Source organism: Leptonychotes weddellii, chromosome 16 (assembly GCF_054177405.1).
Source record: "Leptonychotes weddellii isolate Sample4059 chromosome 16, ASM5417740v2, whole genome shotgun sequence".
Lineage (NCBI taxonomy): Eukaryota > Metazoa > Chordata > Mammalia > Carnivora > Phocidae > Leptonychotes > Leptonychotes weddellii.
Genome location: NC_138384.1, coordinates 30,410,180 through 30,428,360, shown reverse-complemented (window position 1 = coordinate 30,428,360; position 18,181 = coordinate 30,410,180). Strand labels below are relative to the sequence as shown.

The following is an 18,181-nucleotide window of genomic DNA, read 5'->3' as shown; positions in this document are numbered from 1 at the left end:
GAGTCCTGGGATCGAGCCCCACATCAGGCTCCCTGCTTAGCGGGGAGTCTGCTTCTCCCTCTCCCTCTGCCTGCCACTCCCCCTGCTTGTGCTCTCTTTCTCTCTGACAAATAAATGAAAAAAATCTTAAAAAAGAAATCTTTAAAAAAATTTAAATACATACATACTGTCAATGGGACTCTCACTCTCCAAATAGGGAATGGAACCCATTACAATCACCAGTGAATCTAGGGAAGTGATCAAAACAGGGATAAATTCTATAGGCTTTTTAAAAAAATAAACTATATTAAGGTTAATTTACAGATAATAATTCTCTTATTATTATAAAATACAGTTTTAGCTACATAGTTTGATAAATTTTGATAAATGTAACACCCATGTAACAATCACCACGAACAAGATACAGAACATTTCCATCACTCCCAAGGGGTCCCTTGTACCACTTCCCAGTCAATTCCTATCCTCAGCCCCTGGCCCTGGGCAACTACTGTCTGGCTTCTATCACTGTGGTTTCTAGAGTTTTCTCTATAGTTTCACTATAAATGAAATTATAGTATAATCGTACAGTACAATACTGTCGTGTCTTCTTTTGCTCCACGTTTTTGAGATTTTATGTATGTTAGTATGTGTACCTATAATTCGTTCCCTTTTTGTTCCTTTTTTGTTTCTTCATTTAACTTTTTTTTTAACTTTTTTTTAAACACTCAGTGAGCAGATAATCTAGGATTTTTTTTTTTTAAGATTTTATTTATTTATTTGTCAGAGAGAGAGAGTACAAGTAGAAGGAATGGCAGGCAGAGGGAGAAGCAGGCTCCCCGCCGAGCAAGCAGCCCGATGCAGGACTGGATCCCAGGACCCCGGCATCACAACCCGAGCCGAAGGCAGACACCCAACTGAGCCACCCAGGCGTCCCTTAACTGGTTTTTTTTAAAAGATTTTATTTATTTATTTGAGAGAGAGTGCAAACGGGCAGGTGGTGAGCAGAGGGGAAAAAGAGGGGGAGGTGGAGACGGAGAAGAATCTCAAGCCTACTCTTCACTGAGCACAGAGTGTCACACGGGGCTCAGTCCCACAACCCTGAGAGCATGACCTGAGCTGAAACCAAGAGTTGGATGCTTAACCAACTGAGCCACCCAGGCGCCCCTCTTCATTTACCTGTGATGGGCATTTTAGTCGTTTCCAGTTTGGGACTATTATGAATATTCATGTGCAAGCTGCTATGAATATTCATGTGTAAGTCTTTGTGGGTATATTAACTTTTCTTGGGACTACCTTGGGGTGGAATGGCTGGATTATGAACTGAGTGCTTGACAAGAACCTGCCAAACTCTTTTTCTAAAGTGGCTGCCAGGGTGTTTTTTTGTTTTGTTTTTTAAGATTTTATTTTTAAGTAATCTATACGCCCAACATGGGGCTCGAACTCATAACCCTGAGATCAAGAGTGGCATGCTCCTCCCCCTGAGCCAGCCAGGCACCCCTGTGGCTGCCCCATTTTACATTCCCCCCAGCACTGTTTGAGAGTTCCAGTTGCTATACACCTACTGAAATGGCTAAAATGAGAAATACTGAAAATACTGGTTTGGGCAAAGATATAGAACAACTGGTTTTGTTGACTTTTTGGGTAAATAATATGCCCTTAAGATGTTTCTCAGCATTTTGGGACAGGATTGCCTGTTTTGATCATAGCCATTTAAGGTTTATCCCTTTCCAGAGGTTGGGTGGGTTACATGGGATTTAGGGCAATCTGTATTAGGATTAAATCTCACGAAGTAGAAGTGACTTGTTTTAACCTAGGTATTTTTCACGGTGTTTTTATTTGTTTTGTCTTGTTTTGTTTTGAGCCAAACAGCCAACAAGGCAGGCAATAGATTTCAGGGACAAAGATGTAAATATCCTAGAACACAAAATTGATTTGGCTCATTTCAGGCAATGACTACTAGATATTAGCATTCTTTAAAAAAAAAAAAAATCCCGTACTTAAAAAAAAGAAAAAAATGTTTTTTAAGATTTTGTTTATTTATTAGACAGAGAGAGAGAGCGAGCGAGAGCGCACAAGCATCCGGCTCCCTGCTTGGCTGGAAGCCCGCTTCTCCCTCTCCCACTCCCTCTGCTTGTGTTCCCTCTCTCGCTGTGTCTCTCTCTGTCAAAGAAATAAATAAAATCTTTAAAAAAAAGAAGAAGAAGAAGAAAAGAAATGTGTGATCGTTGATGGTTGTTTTTTTTTAAACCAAAGTGACATTAGGTTAAAATAAAACGAACCCTCCCTTTCCAACCAGCTACAGAAAGAGCACACAAATAGTCATTTCCGGGAAATGGGCACTCGCTTTGTGGGGTGCATGGAGTCATGGAGGTGACTGGTGGGGCTGCTGAGCCAGTTTCTGGGGACCTGGTGTCGGTGGCACATGCTGCCAGCCGTGTCTTACGGCAACGATCCTGATACGGAGATGGATTGGGCCAGGGAAGCAATGAAGCCTGCGGAGACAGCTACAAGCTGGTTTCGTCAGTTGACCCACAGTTCCTGAAACTCACCAAAGCAGATGACCAAATCTATTCTGAGTTTTGGGACAATTTTGAGAAACTCAGGCCTGATGTGTTGGACTCAGAAGAGCTCAAATCCGAATCAGCTAAAAAGAAGTGGAGGTCATTCTGCTTCAAGTTTGACCGGATTGTAGAATACTTCAGCTACGATCCTTTGCTGCGACTGGATTGGTCGCAGGGCTACACTGAGGAGAACACCATCTTTGCCCCCAGGGTAAAATTTTTTTGCCATTGAAATTGCTTGGAGGGGCACCTGGGTGGCTCAGTCGGTTAAGCGTCTGCCTTTGGCTCAGGTCATGATCCAGGGTCCTGGGATCGAGCCCCACATCGGGCTCCCTGCTCCGCGGGAGGCCTGCTTCTCCCTCTCCCACTCACCCTGCTTGTGTTCCCTCTCTCGCTGTGTCTCTCTCTGTCAAATAAATAAACAAAATCTTAAAAAAAAAAAAAAGTTTTCGGGGCGCCTGGGTGGCTCAGTCGGTTAAACGTCTGCGTTTGGCTCAGGTCATGATCCCAGGGTCGTGGGATCGAGCCCTGTGTCGGGCTCCCTGCTCAGCGGGAAGCCTGCTTCTCCCTCTCCCACTCCCCCTGCTTGTGTTCCCTCTCTCGCTATCTCTCTCTCTGTCAAATAAATAAATAAAATCTTTAAAAAAAAAAAAGCTTAAAAAAAAAAAAGAAATCGCTTGGAACCGGGAAGGCTATCACAAAGCAGTTTACACCAGTGTTCATGATAAAGAAGAAGAGGAAGAAGGCAACCATGGCAGAAAGAAAGGAGCTGACAATAGAAGAGCAGAAAGAAAAGGAGACACAGAGAAAAAGTCGAAAACCTGGGGCGCCTGGGGTGTCTCAGTCGGTTAAGCGTTAAGCGTCTGCCTTCGGCTCAGGTCATGATCCCAGGGTCCTGGGATCGAGCCCCGCATCGGGCTCCCCGCTCAGTGGGGAGCCTGCTTTCACTCTCTCTTTGCCTGCAGCTCCCTGTGCTTGTGCTCTCTCTCTCTCTCTCTGTCAAATAAATAAAGAAAATCTTTGAAAAAAAAGAAGTGGAAAACCAACCAAGGAAAAGAAAAGGAAAGAAGCCAACAAAGAAATGAACAAAAGTCGTGAAACAGCTATGTAAGGTAGACAAGAACTAGCAGTCTAGAAGCAGTGGCTCAGCTGAGTCTCCGGATACCATGATGCTACTTGCAATGACCCCTGTGGTTAAGTATATGTCCTCATGCAACGAAAGACCTGCAGAAGGGACATCTTTCCAGCCTCCTCATCAAGAGCTACTGTGCTTGTTCTCTTGTACGCTCTGGCTTAAAGACTATTAGTGGGGTTGACTCTTTCTTGGTTCTCACCACTGGTCAAGTGGAAAATTTTATAAGTAAATTTCTTTTGGTTCCGAAAAAAAGTAAAAAAAATAAAAGGAGTACTGAAATCCTGTAGTAATCGTTGGATGACCCAAAGCCAGCCTTGACATGCCCAATTAAAACCAGATAGGAAGGTACCAGCTCTTCACTGAAGAGCCAGAACTACCTTGACTGAGACGGGGTTTGCTGAGACCTGAGCAAGAAGAGTAAGAAACTACCAATAGGGAGGCAATGCTGCCCACCTGGGAGCAAAGGAAATACTCTGCAATATTAAATGGGCCTATTTCGAAAAAAAAATTTTTTTTTTAAAGATTTTATTTATTTATTTGAGAGAGAGAGAATGAGAGAGAGCAAGCACATGAGAGGGGGGAGGGTCAGAGGGAGAAGCAGACTCCCTGCCAGTAGGGAGCCCGATGCGGGACTCAATCCCAGGACTCCAGGATCATGACCTGAGCCGAAGGCAGTCGCTTAACCAACTGAGCCACCCAGGCGCCCTCGAAAAAAAATTTTTTAAGTGGATAGTTTTATGAGTTCTACAAATGTAAGATGATTTTGCTGTATGAAACTCTTGTGCTGCAAATAACCTGCAAATAACATCCAACAATATCTAGATGAATGACTCTGACATTATGAACAAAATATCAACTGCTGGGGCGCCTGGGTGGCTCAGTCGTTGGGCGTCTGCCTTCGGCTCGGGTCATGATCCCGGGGTCCTGGGATCGAGCCCTGCGTTGGGTTCCCTACTCGGCGGGAAGCCTGTTTCTCCCTCTCCCTCTCCCCCTGCTTGTGATCCTGCTCTCACTTGTCTCTCTCTGTCAAAAAAAAAAAAAAAATCAACTGCTGATCCAGACCCTAAAGCTGTGGCAGGAGTCCTAAATCTTACAGCAGAGTCTTCCATGCATCAAGGGCGGACATTGACCAGTGATAGGGGAGTGTGAGGGTAACAGGAAACGGGGGCCACACCGAGGAGGGAAGAATTATACTGTATTTCCTTAAAACTTTTTTTCATGGCTTAAAAAATAATGCAAATACTATCTGCTCATTCTAGAAACCTCCCCCCCAAATAAAACAGGCCAATAATCAGATTTTTAAAAATTCTCCTTTAATTCCACCCAGAGGCCAACACAGTTAACACTTTGATATGTATACTTTTTTTGTTTGTTTTTAAGATTTTATTTAGTTATTTGTCAGAGAAAGAGAGAGAGCACAAGCAGGGGGAGGGGCAGAGGGAAAGCAGGCTCCCCACTGAGCAAGGAGCCCAATGTGGGACTTGATCCCAAGACCCCAGGATCGTGACATGAGCCGAAGGCAGACACTTAACCGACTGAGCCACCCAGGTGTCCTGATATGTATACTTTCATAGATATTTCCTCTGTGTGTTTTTCCAAAAATGGGATTATATTATATATGCTGCTTTGTGACCTGCCTCTTCACTTCATAGTACCTGGTGAACACCTTCCTTACCCTATGAATAAACAAAGGATGATGGGCAACAAGTTAAAAAATTGACTCAGATAAACATAGTAGGTATGTGCCAGTTCCTTAATGAAGGAACCAGGAGAATGGTAAAGCTGGTTTATTTATTTATTTTTTTAAAAGATTTTGTTTATTCATTTGACAGAGAGAGACACAGCGAGAGAGGGAACACAAGCAGGGGGAGTGGGAGAGGGAGAAGCAGGCCTCCCGCGGAGCAGGGAGCCCGATGCGGGGCTGGAGCCCAGGACCCTGGGATCATGCCCTGAGCCGAAGGCAGATGCTTAACGACTGAGCCACCCAGGCGCCCCAGTAAAAACGGTTTAAAGGAGAAACAGAAATGTATATAGTCAGTGAGGAAACATTTGCTTAACTAAGATTCCTAGATTAGATATCAAATTGGTGATGTTCTGCAAGGCAATGGAATTGTATCCTTTGAGGTTATATTTTCTACTGGACAGAAATAATTTGTATCTTGAATGGACAAAATTATTTGCAACTTATTAATCTATAATTCAATATCAAATGTTGAAGAGGCTAGGCCCATAAGTAAGCAGTCACTCAACAAAAGTACATTTCTTGGTACAATTTTTTTTTTAAGATTTTTTTTTTTTAAAGATTTTATTTATTTATTTGACAGAGAGAGAGACAGCGAGAGAGGGAACAGAGCAGGGGGAGTGGGAGAGGGAGAAGCAGGCTTCCTGCTGAGCAGGGAGCCCGATGTGGGGCTCGATCTCAGGACCCTGGGATCATGACCTGAGCTGAAGGCGGACGCTTAACTGACTGAGCCACCCAGGCGCCCTGATCAGAGTGTTTTCTTCAGGAAGATTACCTTACAAAATATGCAGGGAGAGAAACAGGAATCTGTGAGAACAGCTAGCTCCTATTTAAAATATATGTGACCAATAATTGATTATAAGCATTTTTATTGTCTCAAGGAAAGAGGTTCTACGCAGTCTAATTCAAAAACTCCCTCTCAACAAAGATAATTTGTAGGAAAAAGGGATGGTTGGATAATCATTGCTTGACTGGATTTTTTTTTTTTTTTTTAAGATTTTATTTATTTACTTGACAGCGAGAGAGGGAACACAAGCAGAGGAAGCGGGAGCGGGAGAAGTAGGCTTCCTGCCAAACTGGGAGCCCAATGCGGGGCTTGATCCGAGGACCCCAGGATCATGACCTGAGCCGAAGGCAGACGCTTAACGACTGAGCCACCCAGGCACCTTTGCTTGACTGGATTTTTAAAAAGTGACTGGTTACAGATTATTAGACTAGTTAAAGGTCACCGGGCTCTTTCTAAAACTGCTATCTTTCTGGTTCACAGAAGGGATCTTAAGTTCATTGAGTAAAGTTTATCATTCATTTTAACAGAAATGTTCATTTCTCCCAGGAAAGAGTAACTAATGAAAACAGATCACAGAGTTCTCCCCTAGCTAAGGTTTTGGACCATTTTTTCTTGCTCATCCCCACAGTGAGAGAAACAGCAGAATCTTTTTTTTTTTTTTTTTTACTCTCCTCCTGTTCTGTCTGGGTGGCATGCTCTACTCTTTCCTGACTATGTGGTCTCTATTCATTCAAGCAATTGCATATGCCTGGGCGCCTCAGTTGGTTGGGCGACTGCCTTCGGCTCAGGTCATGATCCTGGAGTCCTGGGATTGAGCCCCACATTGGACTCCCCACTCGGCGCGGAGTCTGCTTCTCCCTCTGACCCTCCCCCCTCTCATGCTCTCTCTGTCTCATTATTTCTCTCTCAAGTGAATAAATAAAATCTAAAAAAAAAAAAAAGAAATTGCATATGCCTATTCTGTGCCAGATAGGCCTTGTTGGGCCAGTGTTGGGAGTACGGTGATCCGTGTAGATAGGCAGTCTTGTCCTCACAGGGTTTAGTGAGCAGTTAGAGAGACTGTGTGGATATGTCTGAGTATTATACACAAATAAAGTTAAGGGGCACCTGGATGGCGCACGCAGTCAGCTGAGCATCAGACTCTTGGTTTCAGCTCAGGTCAAGATCTCAGGGTCGGGGAGCCTGCTTCTCCCTCTGCCTCTGCCCCTCCCCCTGCTCATACTGTCTCTCTGTCTCTCTCAAATAAATAAATAAAATCTTAAAAAAAAAGACTCTCTCTACCTCTCCCTCTGCCCCCCGCCCCGCGCACTCTCTCTCTCAACTAAATCAATCTTAAAAAAAATTAAATTGTTAACTGTAATTTGGAGCTGTGCTTTGAAGCAAAGGAACAAGATAAGTGCAGTCTCAAAGGAGATCTGTCTCAGACTTTGAAATCAGAGGAGCTACCTATGAAAAAGTGACACTTGCATTCACCAGGACAGGGATGGAGACTGAGCCTTTTCAAGGTCCTTAGGCAGAAGAGATCTCAACCCTATGGAGGGTGGCTAAGGGCCAGAGTGTAGGAGGTAATGTGAGATGAAGGTGGAATCTGGCCTTGCTACTTCCTATCTGCTACCTGGTAAGATTTTGATCTTCATTCTAAGAGAAAGGGGAACCACTGAAACGTTTTAATCGAGGGAGTGAATATGAGAAGGATGGAAAAAAATCGCTCTAGCTACTCTTATGTATAGGCAGAGTAGAAAAAGAAAGACCAGAAGCCCCTGTGGTCAAGGCAAGAGAAGACAGCTTGGACTGGGGAGGTGGCAGGACAAAACTGACCAAATAGACAGAAGTAGGAAGTAAAATCTACCAATATACATTTGGAGCTTCAAGTTTTCCTTGTACTTACAGTGGTCTTTGATAGGCCAGAAATTTTGTACAAGCTTAGCTACACCTCTGTGACTATTTTCCAAAATATGCTGTAGTAATTAACGTTATTTACCTTACTAGACAGTCCACTCTTTGAGGAGGGGGTTGCCACAGGGTAGAACTTTTCTCCCATACAATATTGACCTGAAAGCTATGCATTTTGGGGGTGCTCAATATGTACATGTTTAATTGTAAAGACTACAGAAGATCTTCCTGTATAATTCCTTCTTTCTTAGTGCTATACTACAATTATTCAACTATAATTAATTATTCATATAATTATATGTTTAAGACATCTCTCTCTAAACTGCAAATCCCTTAAGGACAAAGACAAAGGAGAGGGACCAAATCTGTTTTGGTTATTGCTTTATTCCATTGCTCAGCACTGTGTCCGGTGCTCAATAAATACTTGTCAAAGAATCATTTTGCTGTTAATGTATGCAATATTTATAGTATGCCAGTGAATGTTCTTAGCACCTTAAACACACTTAACACATTTAATCCTTATACCAACTCCATTAGGGATATATTATTGGTGTTCCCATTTTTACAAATGAGGAAACCAAGGCAGGAAGATTAACTTAGGGAGTCCATCTTATCAAACATTGATGTACATTTGGGCACTGGGGTGGCTCAGTCGGTTGGCCACTGACTCTTGGTTTGGGTTGGGTCCTGATCTCCAGTAGTGAGATCCAGCCCCCTGTGGTTAGAGCAGAGTCTGCTTGAGACTCTCCCTCTCCCTCTGCCCCTTCCCCCCCCCCAAAAAATAGATGTACATTCATTCTAAAACATTAACTGGGTTTTTGACTATGACAGGAGCTGTGCTAGGCCCTAGGGACACAAAAAAATCGTGATTAATAATTTTGAGCACCTACAAATTAAATATGTTAGGTTTGGTGTTAGGCGCTTCACACAATTTTAGTTAAGCCTCACAATAACCTTGCAAGTTAGGTATCCTTAATCGCATTTGATTATTGTGGAAATAAAGGTTTGGCAAGGCTCAGTAACAATAAACGTCACTAGCTGGTGAGAAGCGCACTCGGTGCAGCTGGTGGGAGTCAGCAGTCGCATCAAAGTCCTGCCTCCCACTTCCCGGGGAAAAAACACAGGACTCCGCCCCTCGTCCAGGTCTGGCCCCGCCCACTCTCATTACGCCTGCGCACTCCCCGCGCCAGCCCGCTCTTCCCCGCCGACACGCGGCACGCCTGCGCACTTCTTTCCCATGTGGGCTCCGGCCGTCAGCAGGCCCGCCTGAGCAGTGACACCGAGACCCCCTCGGTAACAGGACCTTGCCCCTAGCTCAGCAGCCTCCACCGTCCCGCTGTTGCCCTCCTCTCTCGGACTTTCCCCCGCAGCGCACATCGCCATGGGCAAGAGCCGGACCAAGCGCTTCAAGCGACCTCAGTTCTCCCCTACGGGCGACTGTCAGGCCGAAGCGGCAGGGGCGGCGAACGGGACGGAGGGAGAGGAGGATGACGGGCCGGCGGCGGAGCTGCTAGAAAAGGTGAGGCGGGGGCTCGCAGGGGCCGTGAGGGGCGGGGCTCGTGGGGAGCCCCGTGGCAGCGCGGTGCGCCCCTGCCGCGGCCCCGGCGCCTGCGCTCTGCGCCGCCTCTGACACTTGGTCCCCTCCCGCAGCTCCACCACCCGAGCGCCGAGGTCCGCGAGTGCGCCTGCGCGGGGCTGGCCCGGCTGGTGCAGCAGCGGCCGGCGTTGCCCGGCCTGGCGCGTCGGGACGCCGTGCGCCGCCTCGGGCCGCTGCTGCTGGACCCCAGCCTGGCGGTGAGGGAGACGGCGGCCGGCGCGCTGAGGTGAGCCGGGGGGGGTGGGGTCGCGGCGGCCAGCCGACGCGCCCGTGCGTGCCATGCCCCGTCGCCTGTCACGGTGCACTTGCCTGCGGCAGCTCGGGAGACCCAGACTGCCCAGGGTCTCCCATTTGCAGAGGGGGGATTTGAACTCAGCCTGCAGACTCCAGAGGAACCCACGCCGCCCGGGGGCCACACGCATTCCGTCTGTCCAGCTGGCTGCTTCAGCTGCAGCAGCCGTCAGGGATCCTCCCCGCAAGGCCTAACATCCTTTACGGTCTCTCCAAGAACCCTCCAAAGTCCCGAGGTCCTGTGGGCTCTTCCAGTGTGTGTGGCAGGCGTTCTGGGTGCAGGGGGTTTGAACAGGCAGAACGCTGAGCAAGAGCGCCGAGATGCCTGCCTTCACAGAACCCATGTTGAGGAGACAGGAGACCAGGAAACTGGTAAAACAGGTAATAGGAGATAGTGAGAAGGGCGATGGAGAATACCAAGAGGATGATGAGCCGGAGGTGGGAAGTTACTTTAAATTCCCATCTGTAGATGACACTTGACCTGATGCCCCAGAGCCAGACATGAAAATCCAGGGGAAAAGCATTCCCGGCAGAGGGAACAGCAAAGAAGTGAGGCAGCAAAGGGCTTGACATGGTTAAAGAACAGAAAGTTTGGGACACCTGCGTGGCTCATTTGTTTGAGCGTCTGCCTTCAGCTCAGGTAATGATCTCAGGGTCCTGGGATCGAGTCCGGCATCGGGCTCCTTGCTCAGCGGGGATCCTGCTTCTCCCTTTGCTTACTGCTCCCCCTCCTTGTGCTCGCTCTTTCTCCCTCTCTCTCTCTCTGACAAATATATAAGCTCTTAAAAAAGAAAAAGAAACATAAGGGTTAGTGTGGCTGAACATAGTAGAGGGTGGGTATCATAGGAGATGAGGTTGGAGTGATATCCTCGATAGTGTAGGGCTGAAGGGCCTATTGTGAGCAGGAGTGGCCTGATGTAATTTACCTTTTAAAAAGGCTCCTCTGATGGCTGTACAGAGAATGGACTGTAGAGGGGGCAAGAGTAGAAGTTAATGGTTGCAGTTCTTGCAGCTCTGTTACATTACGCTTGATTCATTGATTTAGCAAGTGTATTTTGTGTGCCTTCTGTGCACTAGGCAATGGGCTGGATAGGCTGTGGGCACGTGTTAGTGAACAAGACAGACATAATTTCTGTCCTTCATGGATCTTACAGTATTGAGGGAGACGGGCATTAACCAAAATAATCACACAATTATATAATTACAACCAGTGATAATTACAGAGGGTGCTATGAGAGGATATAACTGGGGGCTCAGGGAAGAAAACCCTAAGGGAGGGATGGGGATTAGCCACATGCTGGAGGAAATTGCATGTAGGAAGGCCTACCCTTTCCCTGAGGCTTACATATCCTGGGAGCTCCTGGAAGGTTGTGGGGACATCTTCCAATTCATCTCCATATACTCAGTGCCTGGTACAGTGCTATGCACTCAGAAGGCAAGCAAGCAGTGTCTTCCCAATTAAAATTCAGTTTCGCCAGCGTTCTTCGGCCTCGCTGTCATTCAGCCTCACCTTTGCTGCCCTTGAAGTCTTGATCCCAAGAAAATGTCCCTTCATATCAGATCATGCTGTGATTTGTTTGCATTAAGTAGGAAAAGTCTTCTCCCCTCTCCCTTCCCTGTTGTCATGCACCTGTGTATTGTCTCAGACTTCAAAATTAAGTTGTTACATGGAACCAGGATCAGAACAGATCTGATGGAAATCTGTGGATTGGTTCTGTAGCATCTTGCAGAAATCATAAGCAGTTTCATCTGGAAAACAAGTATGGGGAGAGATTAAATTTGACAGCTTAAAAGTGTTTTGTGACATGTGCTCTGAGAAAGTAAAACATTTTAAACTTTTTGTGTAGAAACCTCAGTGCTTGTGGAGGTTTTGAAGTTTGTGATGACATGGTGACTAAGGATATCATGACCCCTCTGGTTGCACTGCTGAAAGAGGTATGTGGTTTTTAAAGTAGCTTCATGGTACTTTTTAACTGTAGCTTTTTATATGCACCCTTAGTTTTTTTTTTTTTTTTAGCTCTTTGGTATTATTTTGTCTTCCCTCAAAACATTCTATGGGAATTTTGTTTTTTTTCCTAGAAACATTGATTTCTCATCATTCATACCAATCTCTGTTATTTTGTCCCTACTATCTTTACTTATATGCTAGTTGGAAAAGACCTTCCTAAAACTATAGACTGATTCCTTTAGACCTTAAATTTTGTAAATAAAAATAATTAGTCTTTATGGATTACTTGTTTTTGTGTCAGTGGTGTTTTATGTATTATTTAATCCTTGCATCAGTCCTATTTGGAAGGTGGTATTCCTGTTTTGCAGATGAGAAAGCTGAGGCATAATTTGCCATGAAGATTACATTACGTTTTCAAATTTAGTATCATGCCAACCTTACTGCATGATGGCGCATGTGCATCAGGGTGCCTGGGTGACTCAGTCAGTTAAGTGACCGATTCTTTTTTTTTTTTTTTCTTCCGATTTTATTTATTTGACAGAGAGAGACACAGCGAGAGAGGGAACACAAGCAGGGGGAGTGGGAGAGGGAGAAGCAGGCCTCCTGCTGAGCAGGGAGCCCGACACAGGGCTCGATCCCAGGACCCTGGATCATGACCTGAGCCAAAGGCAGACGCTTAACCGACTGAGCCACCCAGGCGCCCCTAAGTGACCGATTCTTGATCTCAGCTCAGGTCTTGATCTCAGGGTCGTAAGTTCAAGCCCCACGTTGGGCTCCACGCTGGGCTGTGCGCCTGGCGTGGAGCCTACTTAAAAAAAAAAAAAAAAACCAGCAGCTAAGGTGCTGTTAGTCCACTATTCTGTATTGATGGGTAATTTTTTTTTAGGATTTTATTTATTTATTTGACAGCGGAGAGCATAAGGAGGGGAAGCAGCAGAGGGAGAGGGAGAAGCAGGCTCCCCGCTGATCAGGGAACCCAATGTGGGGCTCTGATCCCAGCTCATGGGATCATGACCTGAGCCGAAGGCAGACACCCAACCGAGCCTCCCAGGCGTCCCTTGATGGATAATTTTTAGGTCTTTATAAAGAATATCCAATTTTGCTGAGAGGCATCAGTCTTATTCTGTTTAGAGTCTGGTTCTGAACTGGTGGTGATTTGCCCCACAGGGGACGTTTGGCAATGTCTGGAGACGTTTTTGATTTGAGGGTAGCTGTTGCTACTGGCAAATGCAGTGGGTAGAAGGCCAGGATGCTGCCACACATCCTCCGATGCACGTGTCAGCCCCCACAGCAAAGAATCATTCAGTCCAAAGTGTCGGTGGTGCTGAGATTGAGAAGCCCCGCTTCAGAGGCTGCCGTGGATTATGCTAGAGGGGCAGGACCGCAGTGGTACCGGGCACCAGCTTTACAGCCGGAATACCTGGGTCTGAATCCTAGCTCTGCCGTGTACTAAGCTACACCTTCAGCAATCTCCCTGTACCTCAGTTTCCTATTTGTAGTGGATGACTGGGGAGAATAGTTCATCTGCTTCACAGGTGCGTGGTCAGGATTAAATGACTTAATGGAAAGTGCTTAGAGTGGTGCCTTTCTGTGCCCGATTTACTATCTTTATTGTATTAGATGAAATACTTTGTATTGATTTTACATTTTAAAACGTTAAATGCTTTGTATCCAGTTTGTACAATGACTTGTGAACTTTTTTTGTCTATATTTCTTGCCAGAAGGGAGCAGGATTGTCAGAAGGGTACTGCTTGTGAGAATTTGATGAGCTCGTTAACCACTATAATTTCTGATGTTTAGTTTTTGTGATTCTTCACTACCATTAGCGTTTTTGTTTAATTATTCTTTTGAACCAGGGTACTAATCATGATATTTGGTTACAGTGTAGTGCTGGCCTGGATTCAAATGAGATGTCTCCACAGGAAAAAAAAGATCAGAACAGAAATTCTATTGAGAACATAGCCAATGAGGCCATGAATGTGCTGTGGAATATATGGTAAGAAACTTTCCAAACAGCCTCCTGCTACAGCACCGCTCAGGCTTTTTCTGTCAGACTGTAGTGTCTGTTCTCCTTGGTGGGGCTGTAAATCCCTGATGTTAATGCTTGGTAGGAGGTAGTCTCAAGTGACCTAAGATCAACCTTCCTTCCTAAGCCCTTTTCCTCATAGCATCACTACAGCTTTGTTTGCTTTATAACTCTTCTCTCCCATCATTGCTGCTGACAGAAATAAGAGGAATCGTGGCCATTACCACCTGCTGCACCCCAGTTCTCCCCCAGTGCCTGCGCAACCTTAAGCAGTCACTGTGTTAAAGCTGGTCAGGCCTCCGAGCAGTAGCTGCTTTGGTCTGGCACCTGGAATGAGATGGGGGCCACAGCCCTCGGCTGGTGCTTTACTCCTCTACCCTGGCACTTGCCATTTGACAGGGAAGTAGATGCCTAAGAAGAGTTCCCTTGGCCCTGGTAGGAAGAAGGCCACACTCTCCATGATTGTGGCGGTGGTAGGCTGGAGTGGACTTGCAGCTAGGAATGGAAATGGCTAGAAACACTACCTGGATTTAGTTTTTCCTACCCTATTGTATGTCCCACCTTTCTAGCAGAATTCTGCCACAGTTCCTTATTTTCTAGTCAGCAGTAACGATAACTTCTGACCTAAAAGCACAGGTATATCTTAGAACACAGGACCAAGTTGGATCCTGAAAAGCTGCCTACATAGCAGTCTGAACTTGCCTGTGATATCATTTCAAACTAGTGGGTGCATTCCACCAGAAAAAGTGGAGAGATCAGGTCTGAGGAAATGACACTTGAGCAAGCCGGTGGGTACATTTTCCTGTGCACCAGATAACTTTAACTTACTTAATTGTTGGACTTAGAAGTTTTAAAAATTTTTCTTTGAAAAGAGCCTGAAAAAGTACTCTCCACACTCTCTTTCCTGAATGCCTGTGAGCCCTATCTATATCACTTCCAGTTGTCCTAGCTCTTCACGTTTTTGTTTTATACTTCATATTTTAAGTCATATATATTTAAGTTGCATACACATGTATATATTTGCAATTACTTTAACCCATGTATGCCTTATCTTCCTGACTATACCTGACTTTACTGTGGGCATCTTGAGGGTAGGTTCATAGCAGTGTTGTAGTAACTAGTTAGGTAGATAGGCAGGCAGAGAATAGTTTTATCTTTAGATAACAGGATTGAATTTCATAATTTAGTCAGCTCTGTTTAATAATCTGGTCAGCTCTATTAGTATGTCATGTATATGTGATATGTACGGAGGATTACTTTTCTCTGGAAACATGGATCAGATTATTAAAATCAGTTCTGTTTACCCTGTATTTAGTATGTATATTAGCATTCTTAACATTAATTCTGACTTTTTTATTAAAAGATAGTGTAGTTTGTTTTGTTTTGTTTTTTTTAAAGATTTTATTTATTTGACAGAGAGAGAGAGACAGCTAGAGAGGGAACACAAGCAGGGGGAGTAGGAGAGGGAGAAGCAGGCTCCCGGCTGAGCAAGGAGCCCGATGCGGGGGCTCGATCCCAGGACCCCAGGATCATGACCTGAGCCGAAGGCAGATGCTTAACGACTGAGCCACCCAGGCACCCCAAGGTAGTGTAGTTTCAAATGTATCTAGTAATTTCTCTTTTGTAGACTGCAAATTCTGCTTGTTGAAATTATAATAGCAGTCTAGAGGGAATAAATAAAATCCGTTTTATTTTCTTTTAAATTAGTGCTTTTTGTGTAAGTGTAGAGGCTTTTTATCCTCACTTTAACTTACTGTTATGTAGTGGAAGGAACCATAGGCTGGACCCAAGGAACCACCACTAACGAAATGTGCGATCTTTGGGTAGATCACTTCACCTTTTGGGGCTTGGGTGAAGTTAAATGATTTCTAAGCCCTCTCCCAGCTCCAGCCTCGTATAAGGAAACTGGCATGCAGGTAAAGAGATCGGCTAAAATGTTCTACTGTGATAGAAAAAAAAATACAGATAGCCAGTTTTGTCTGTGTACAGTAAATAAGAATGGGCATTGGTTTCTTCATCTATAAAAATGGTGGGTGTTTGACTCCAATTCTTGTTTTTGTTTTGTTTTTTTTTTCTTTTATAAAGCCTAATTTATCTTTTCATGAATTTCTGTGGTTGATTTCTTAATGTTAAAATGTGAATAGTAAAACTTCTTTTTCCCCCTTCAATTTAGTGAATGCAGTGGTAGAGCAGTATCTATATTCAACAAAGAAGGGTGTTTGGAGATTGTATTAAAGTATTTAAGTAGGTTTCCCACCAATGTTGACCTGGCTATTTCAGTAGGTAAGTGAAGAAAAAGTGATGATTTATTAAGTATGTGTGGCCTTATTCAAAAATTTTTGTTCCAACATAGCATGTTTGTTCTATAGGAGTGATTTCTTTTTTCTCATTTTATATATAAATGTGTAACTGAGTTCTGTTTGTTCTGAATCTTTTAAAATCTATGATTAATACTTTACTTACTCATACAATTTTCTTGCTCTTCACTCTGAAAGGGAGGAAGGTAATTATGTGAGCAGTCTATTACCATTCTTAGAACATTTTATTAATTCTTGAAGCTTTCATCTCCCATTTACTGAGAAACAGTAACCCACAACTACCAGGCCTCTGAGCCAAAGTTAATTGGAATCTAGACTTATTTAAATGTCTTGTACCACTATCTCATACTCCCGGCAGAAAACTGATAACTTGTGCTTTTTTTGAGAGAGGAAAATAAGTGATTGAAATTTCATGTAGGCCTGCTTCCCTTCTGTGGGAAAGGGCAAGCAGAGCTCAGCAGCTTCAGCTGCCTTGACTCCCTCGTGTTCTCGCTGTGCGGTTAGAGAGCCGTAGTGAGGAGCCCTTGTCCATTTGGAGAGACAGACTGGAGGGTGGGTGGCCCAGCAGAACTCTGGGGAGAGTGGAGAAATAATTGATGAAAAGCATTTCTTTTCTACCCATTATAATGGCCAGGCATCCAACTGTCCTTTTATTTAATTATGCATTTCTCCTGGCATGAACTGAGTGTGTTCCCCTTACTGATGCTTCTTTTGGCTCTAATGGATACTTTCAAGAGAATAGGAGAAAACAGTGGAATAAATACTACTGGGAAAAATTAAAAAATCAGTTTCTCAAAATGGAATCTTTGGCAGAAGGGTGATTTATAAGTAAATGTGGATTTTAAAAATGGTTGAACTAGGAAATTGGTAGGTGGCTTTAATCTCAGAGGACAGTTTTTCTCACAATTAGGGAAATTCACAAAAGTTAGTTAATAGCTTTTAAAAGAAAAACTTCACTTCTATTATTGTGTCTTTAGTCTTGTAGGTTTAGTTGTTTTTAATTTTTGTCCTGTAATAAACTGTAAAGAAAATGGGTCTGAGGGCGCCTGGGTGGCTCAGTCGTTAAGCGTCTGCCTTCGGCTCAGGTCATGATCCCAGAGTCCGGGGATCGAGTCCCACATCGGGCTCCCTGCTCAGCAGGAAGCCTGCTTCTCCCTCTCCTACTCCCCCTGCTTGTGTTCCCTCTCTCTGTGTGTCTCTCTCTGTAGAATAAATAAATAAAATCTTTAAAAAAAAAAATGGGTCAGAATAAAGTAATTTTGCATTGTATAATAATGTTTTCTTTTTGCATTTAGCTAGATTCGTGATTTTTTTAAACAAATGTCCAATTACTTTGGTTTGAAAATCAAGCAAGGTTTACATACAGTAAAGTGAACTTTCTGAGATTCCATCCTATATATTAATATGGCTTTCTTTGCTCTTGTATTGACTTTATGGTAGCAACCTCAGTTTCTCTTGGCTTTTTGCTAAAGTGAATTTAATTAGTCTCTTAATGAAAAAGAATTACGTTTGGATGTATGCGTATATGTGGGTTTGTATACACATGTATTTGGGGAACCAAACTAGATCCCAGCAGTAGCATATATTTTGACTAATTTGGATGGGCATGATTGACTGAAATTTTGAGACCTGGAAAGAAATGGATTTGTTTGGAATACACTAAGAAAAACACATTTGGGCTTGCTTCCTCTTTTGTGCTTCAGAGGTTCTTCTGTCAAACCTGTCAGGCAATCCCAGTTGTTTTGATACTTTCAGTTAATTAGTTCTGATATGCGAGTTGTAATCCATTGTCTTGTTTAACTCAAGGGAGGAGTTAAGCACTAAAGGGATCATATGTCTTTTAATATCATAGCCATCTCTTAATTTACTCATTTTATGTAAAATACTTTTTTCTTTTTTTTTTTT

General features: G+C 44.2%; 2 protein-coding genes across 8 annotated transcripts in view; both read left to right on the top strand.

Moving 5' to 3' along the window:
• The window catches only part of CNEP1R1 (CTD nuclear envelope phosphatase 1 regulatory subunit 1), a 14,555-nt gene extending 10,343 nt beyond the window's left edge, over nt 1–4,212 (top strand). The window contains exon 6 of one of the 2 annotated variants that reach the window (XM_081806614.1): nt 3,506–4,212. In XM_081806614.1, coding sequence (XP_081662740.1) covers nt 3,506–3,547 — 42 coding nt within the window. In that variant the 3' untranslated portion in view covers nt 3,548–4,212. Of the gene's footprint in view, nt 1–763; nt 2,906–3,505 lie in introns of those variants that run through there. The other variant, XM_081806613.1, reaches the window with a different exon arrangement.
• Nucleotides 4,213–8,902: 4,690 nt separating this feature from the next.
• The window catches only part of HEATR3 (HEAT repeat containing 3), a 41,323-nt gene continuing 32,044 nt past the window's right edge, over nt 8,903–18,181 (top strand). The window contains exons 1-5 of one of the 6 annotated variants that reach the window (XM_031024897.2): nt 8,903–9,615; nt 9,747–9,919; nt 11,832–11,919; nt 13,816–13,928; nt 16,132–16,241. In XM_031024897.2, the coding sequence (XP_030880757.1) occupies nt 9,478–9,615; nt 9,747–9,919; nt 11,832–11,919; nt 13,816–13,928; nt 16,132–16,241 (622 nt within the window). In that variant the 5' untranslated portion in view covers nt 8,903–9,477. Of the gene's footprint in view, nt 9,616–9,746; nt 9,920–10,683; nt 11,920–12,601; nt 13,468–13,815; nt 13,929–16,131; nt 16,242–18,181 lie in introns of those variants that run through there. The other 5 variants (XM_031024896.2, XM_006730387.3, XM_081806611.1 and 2 more) reach the window with 5 other exon arrangements.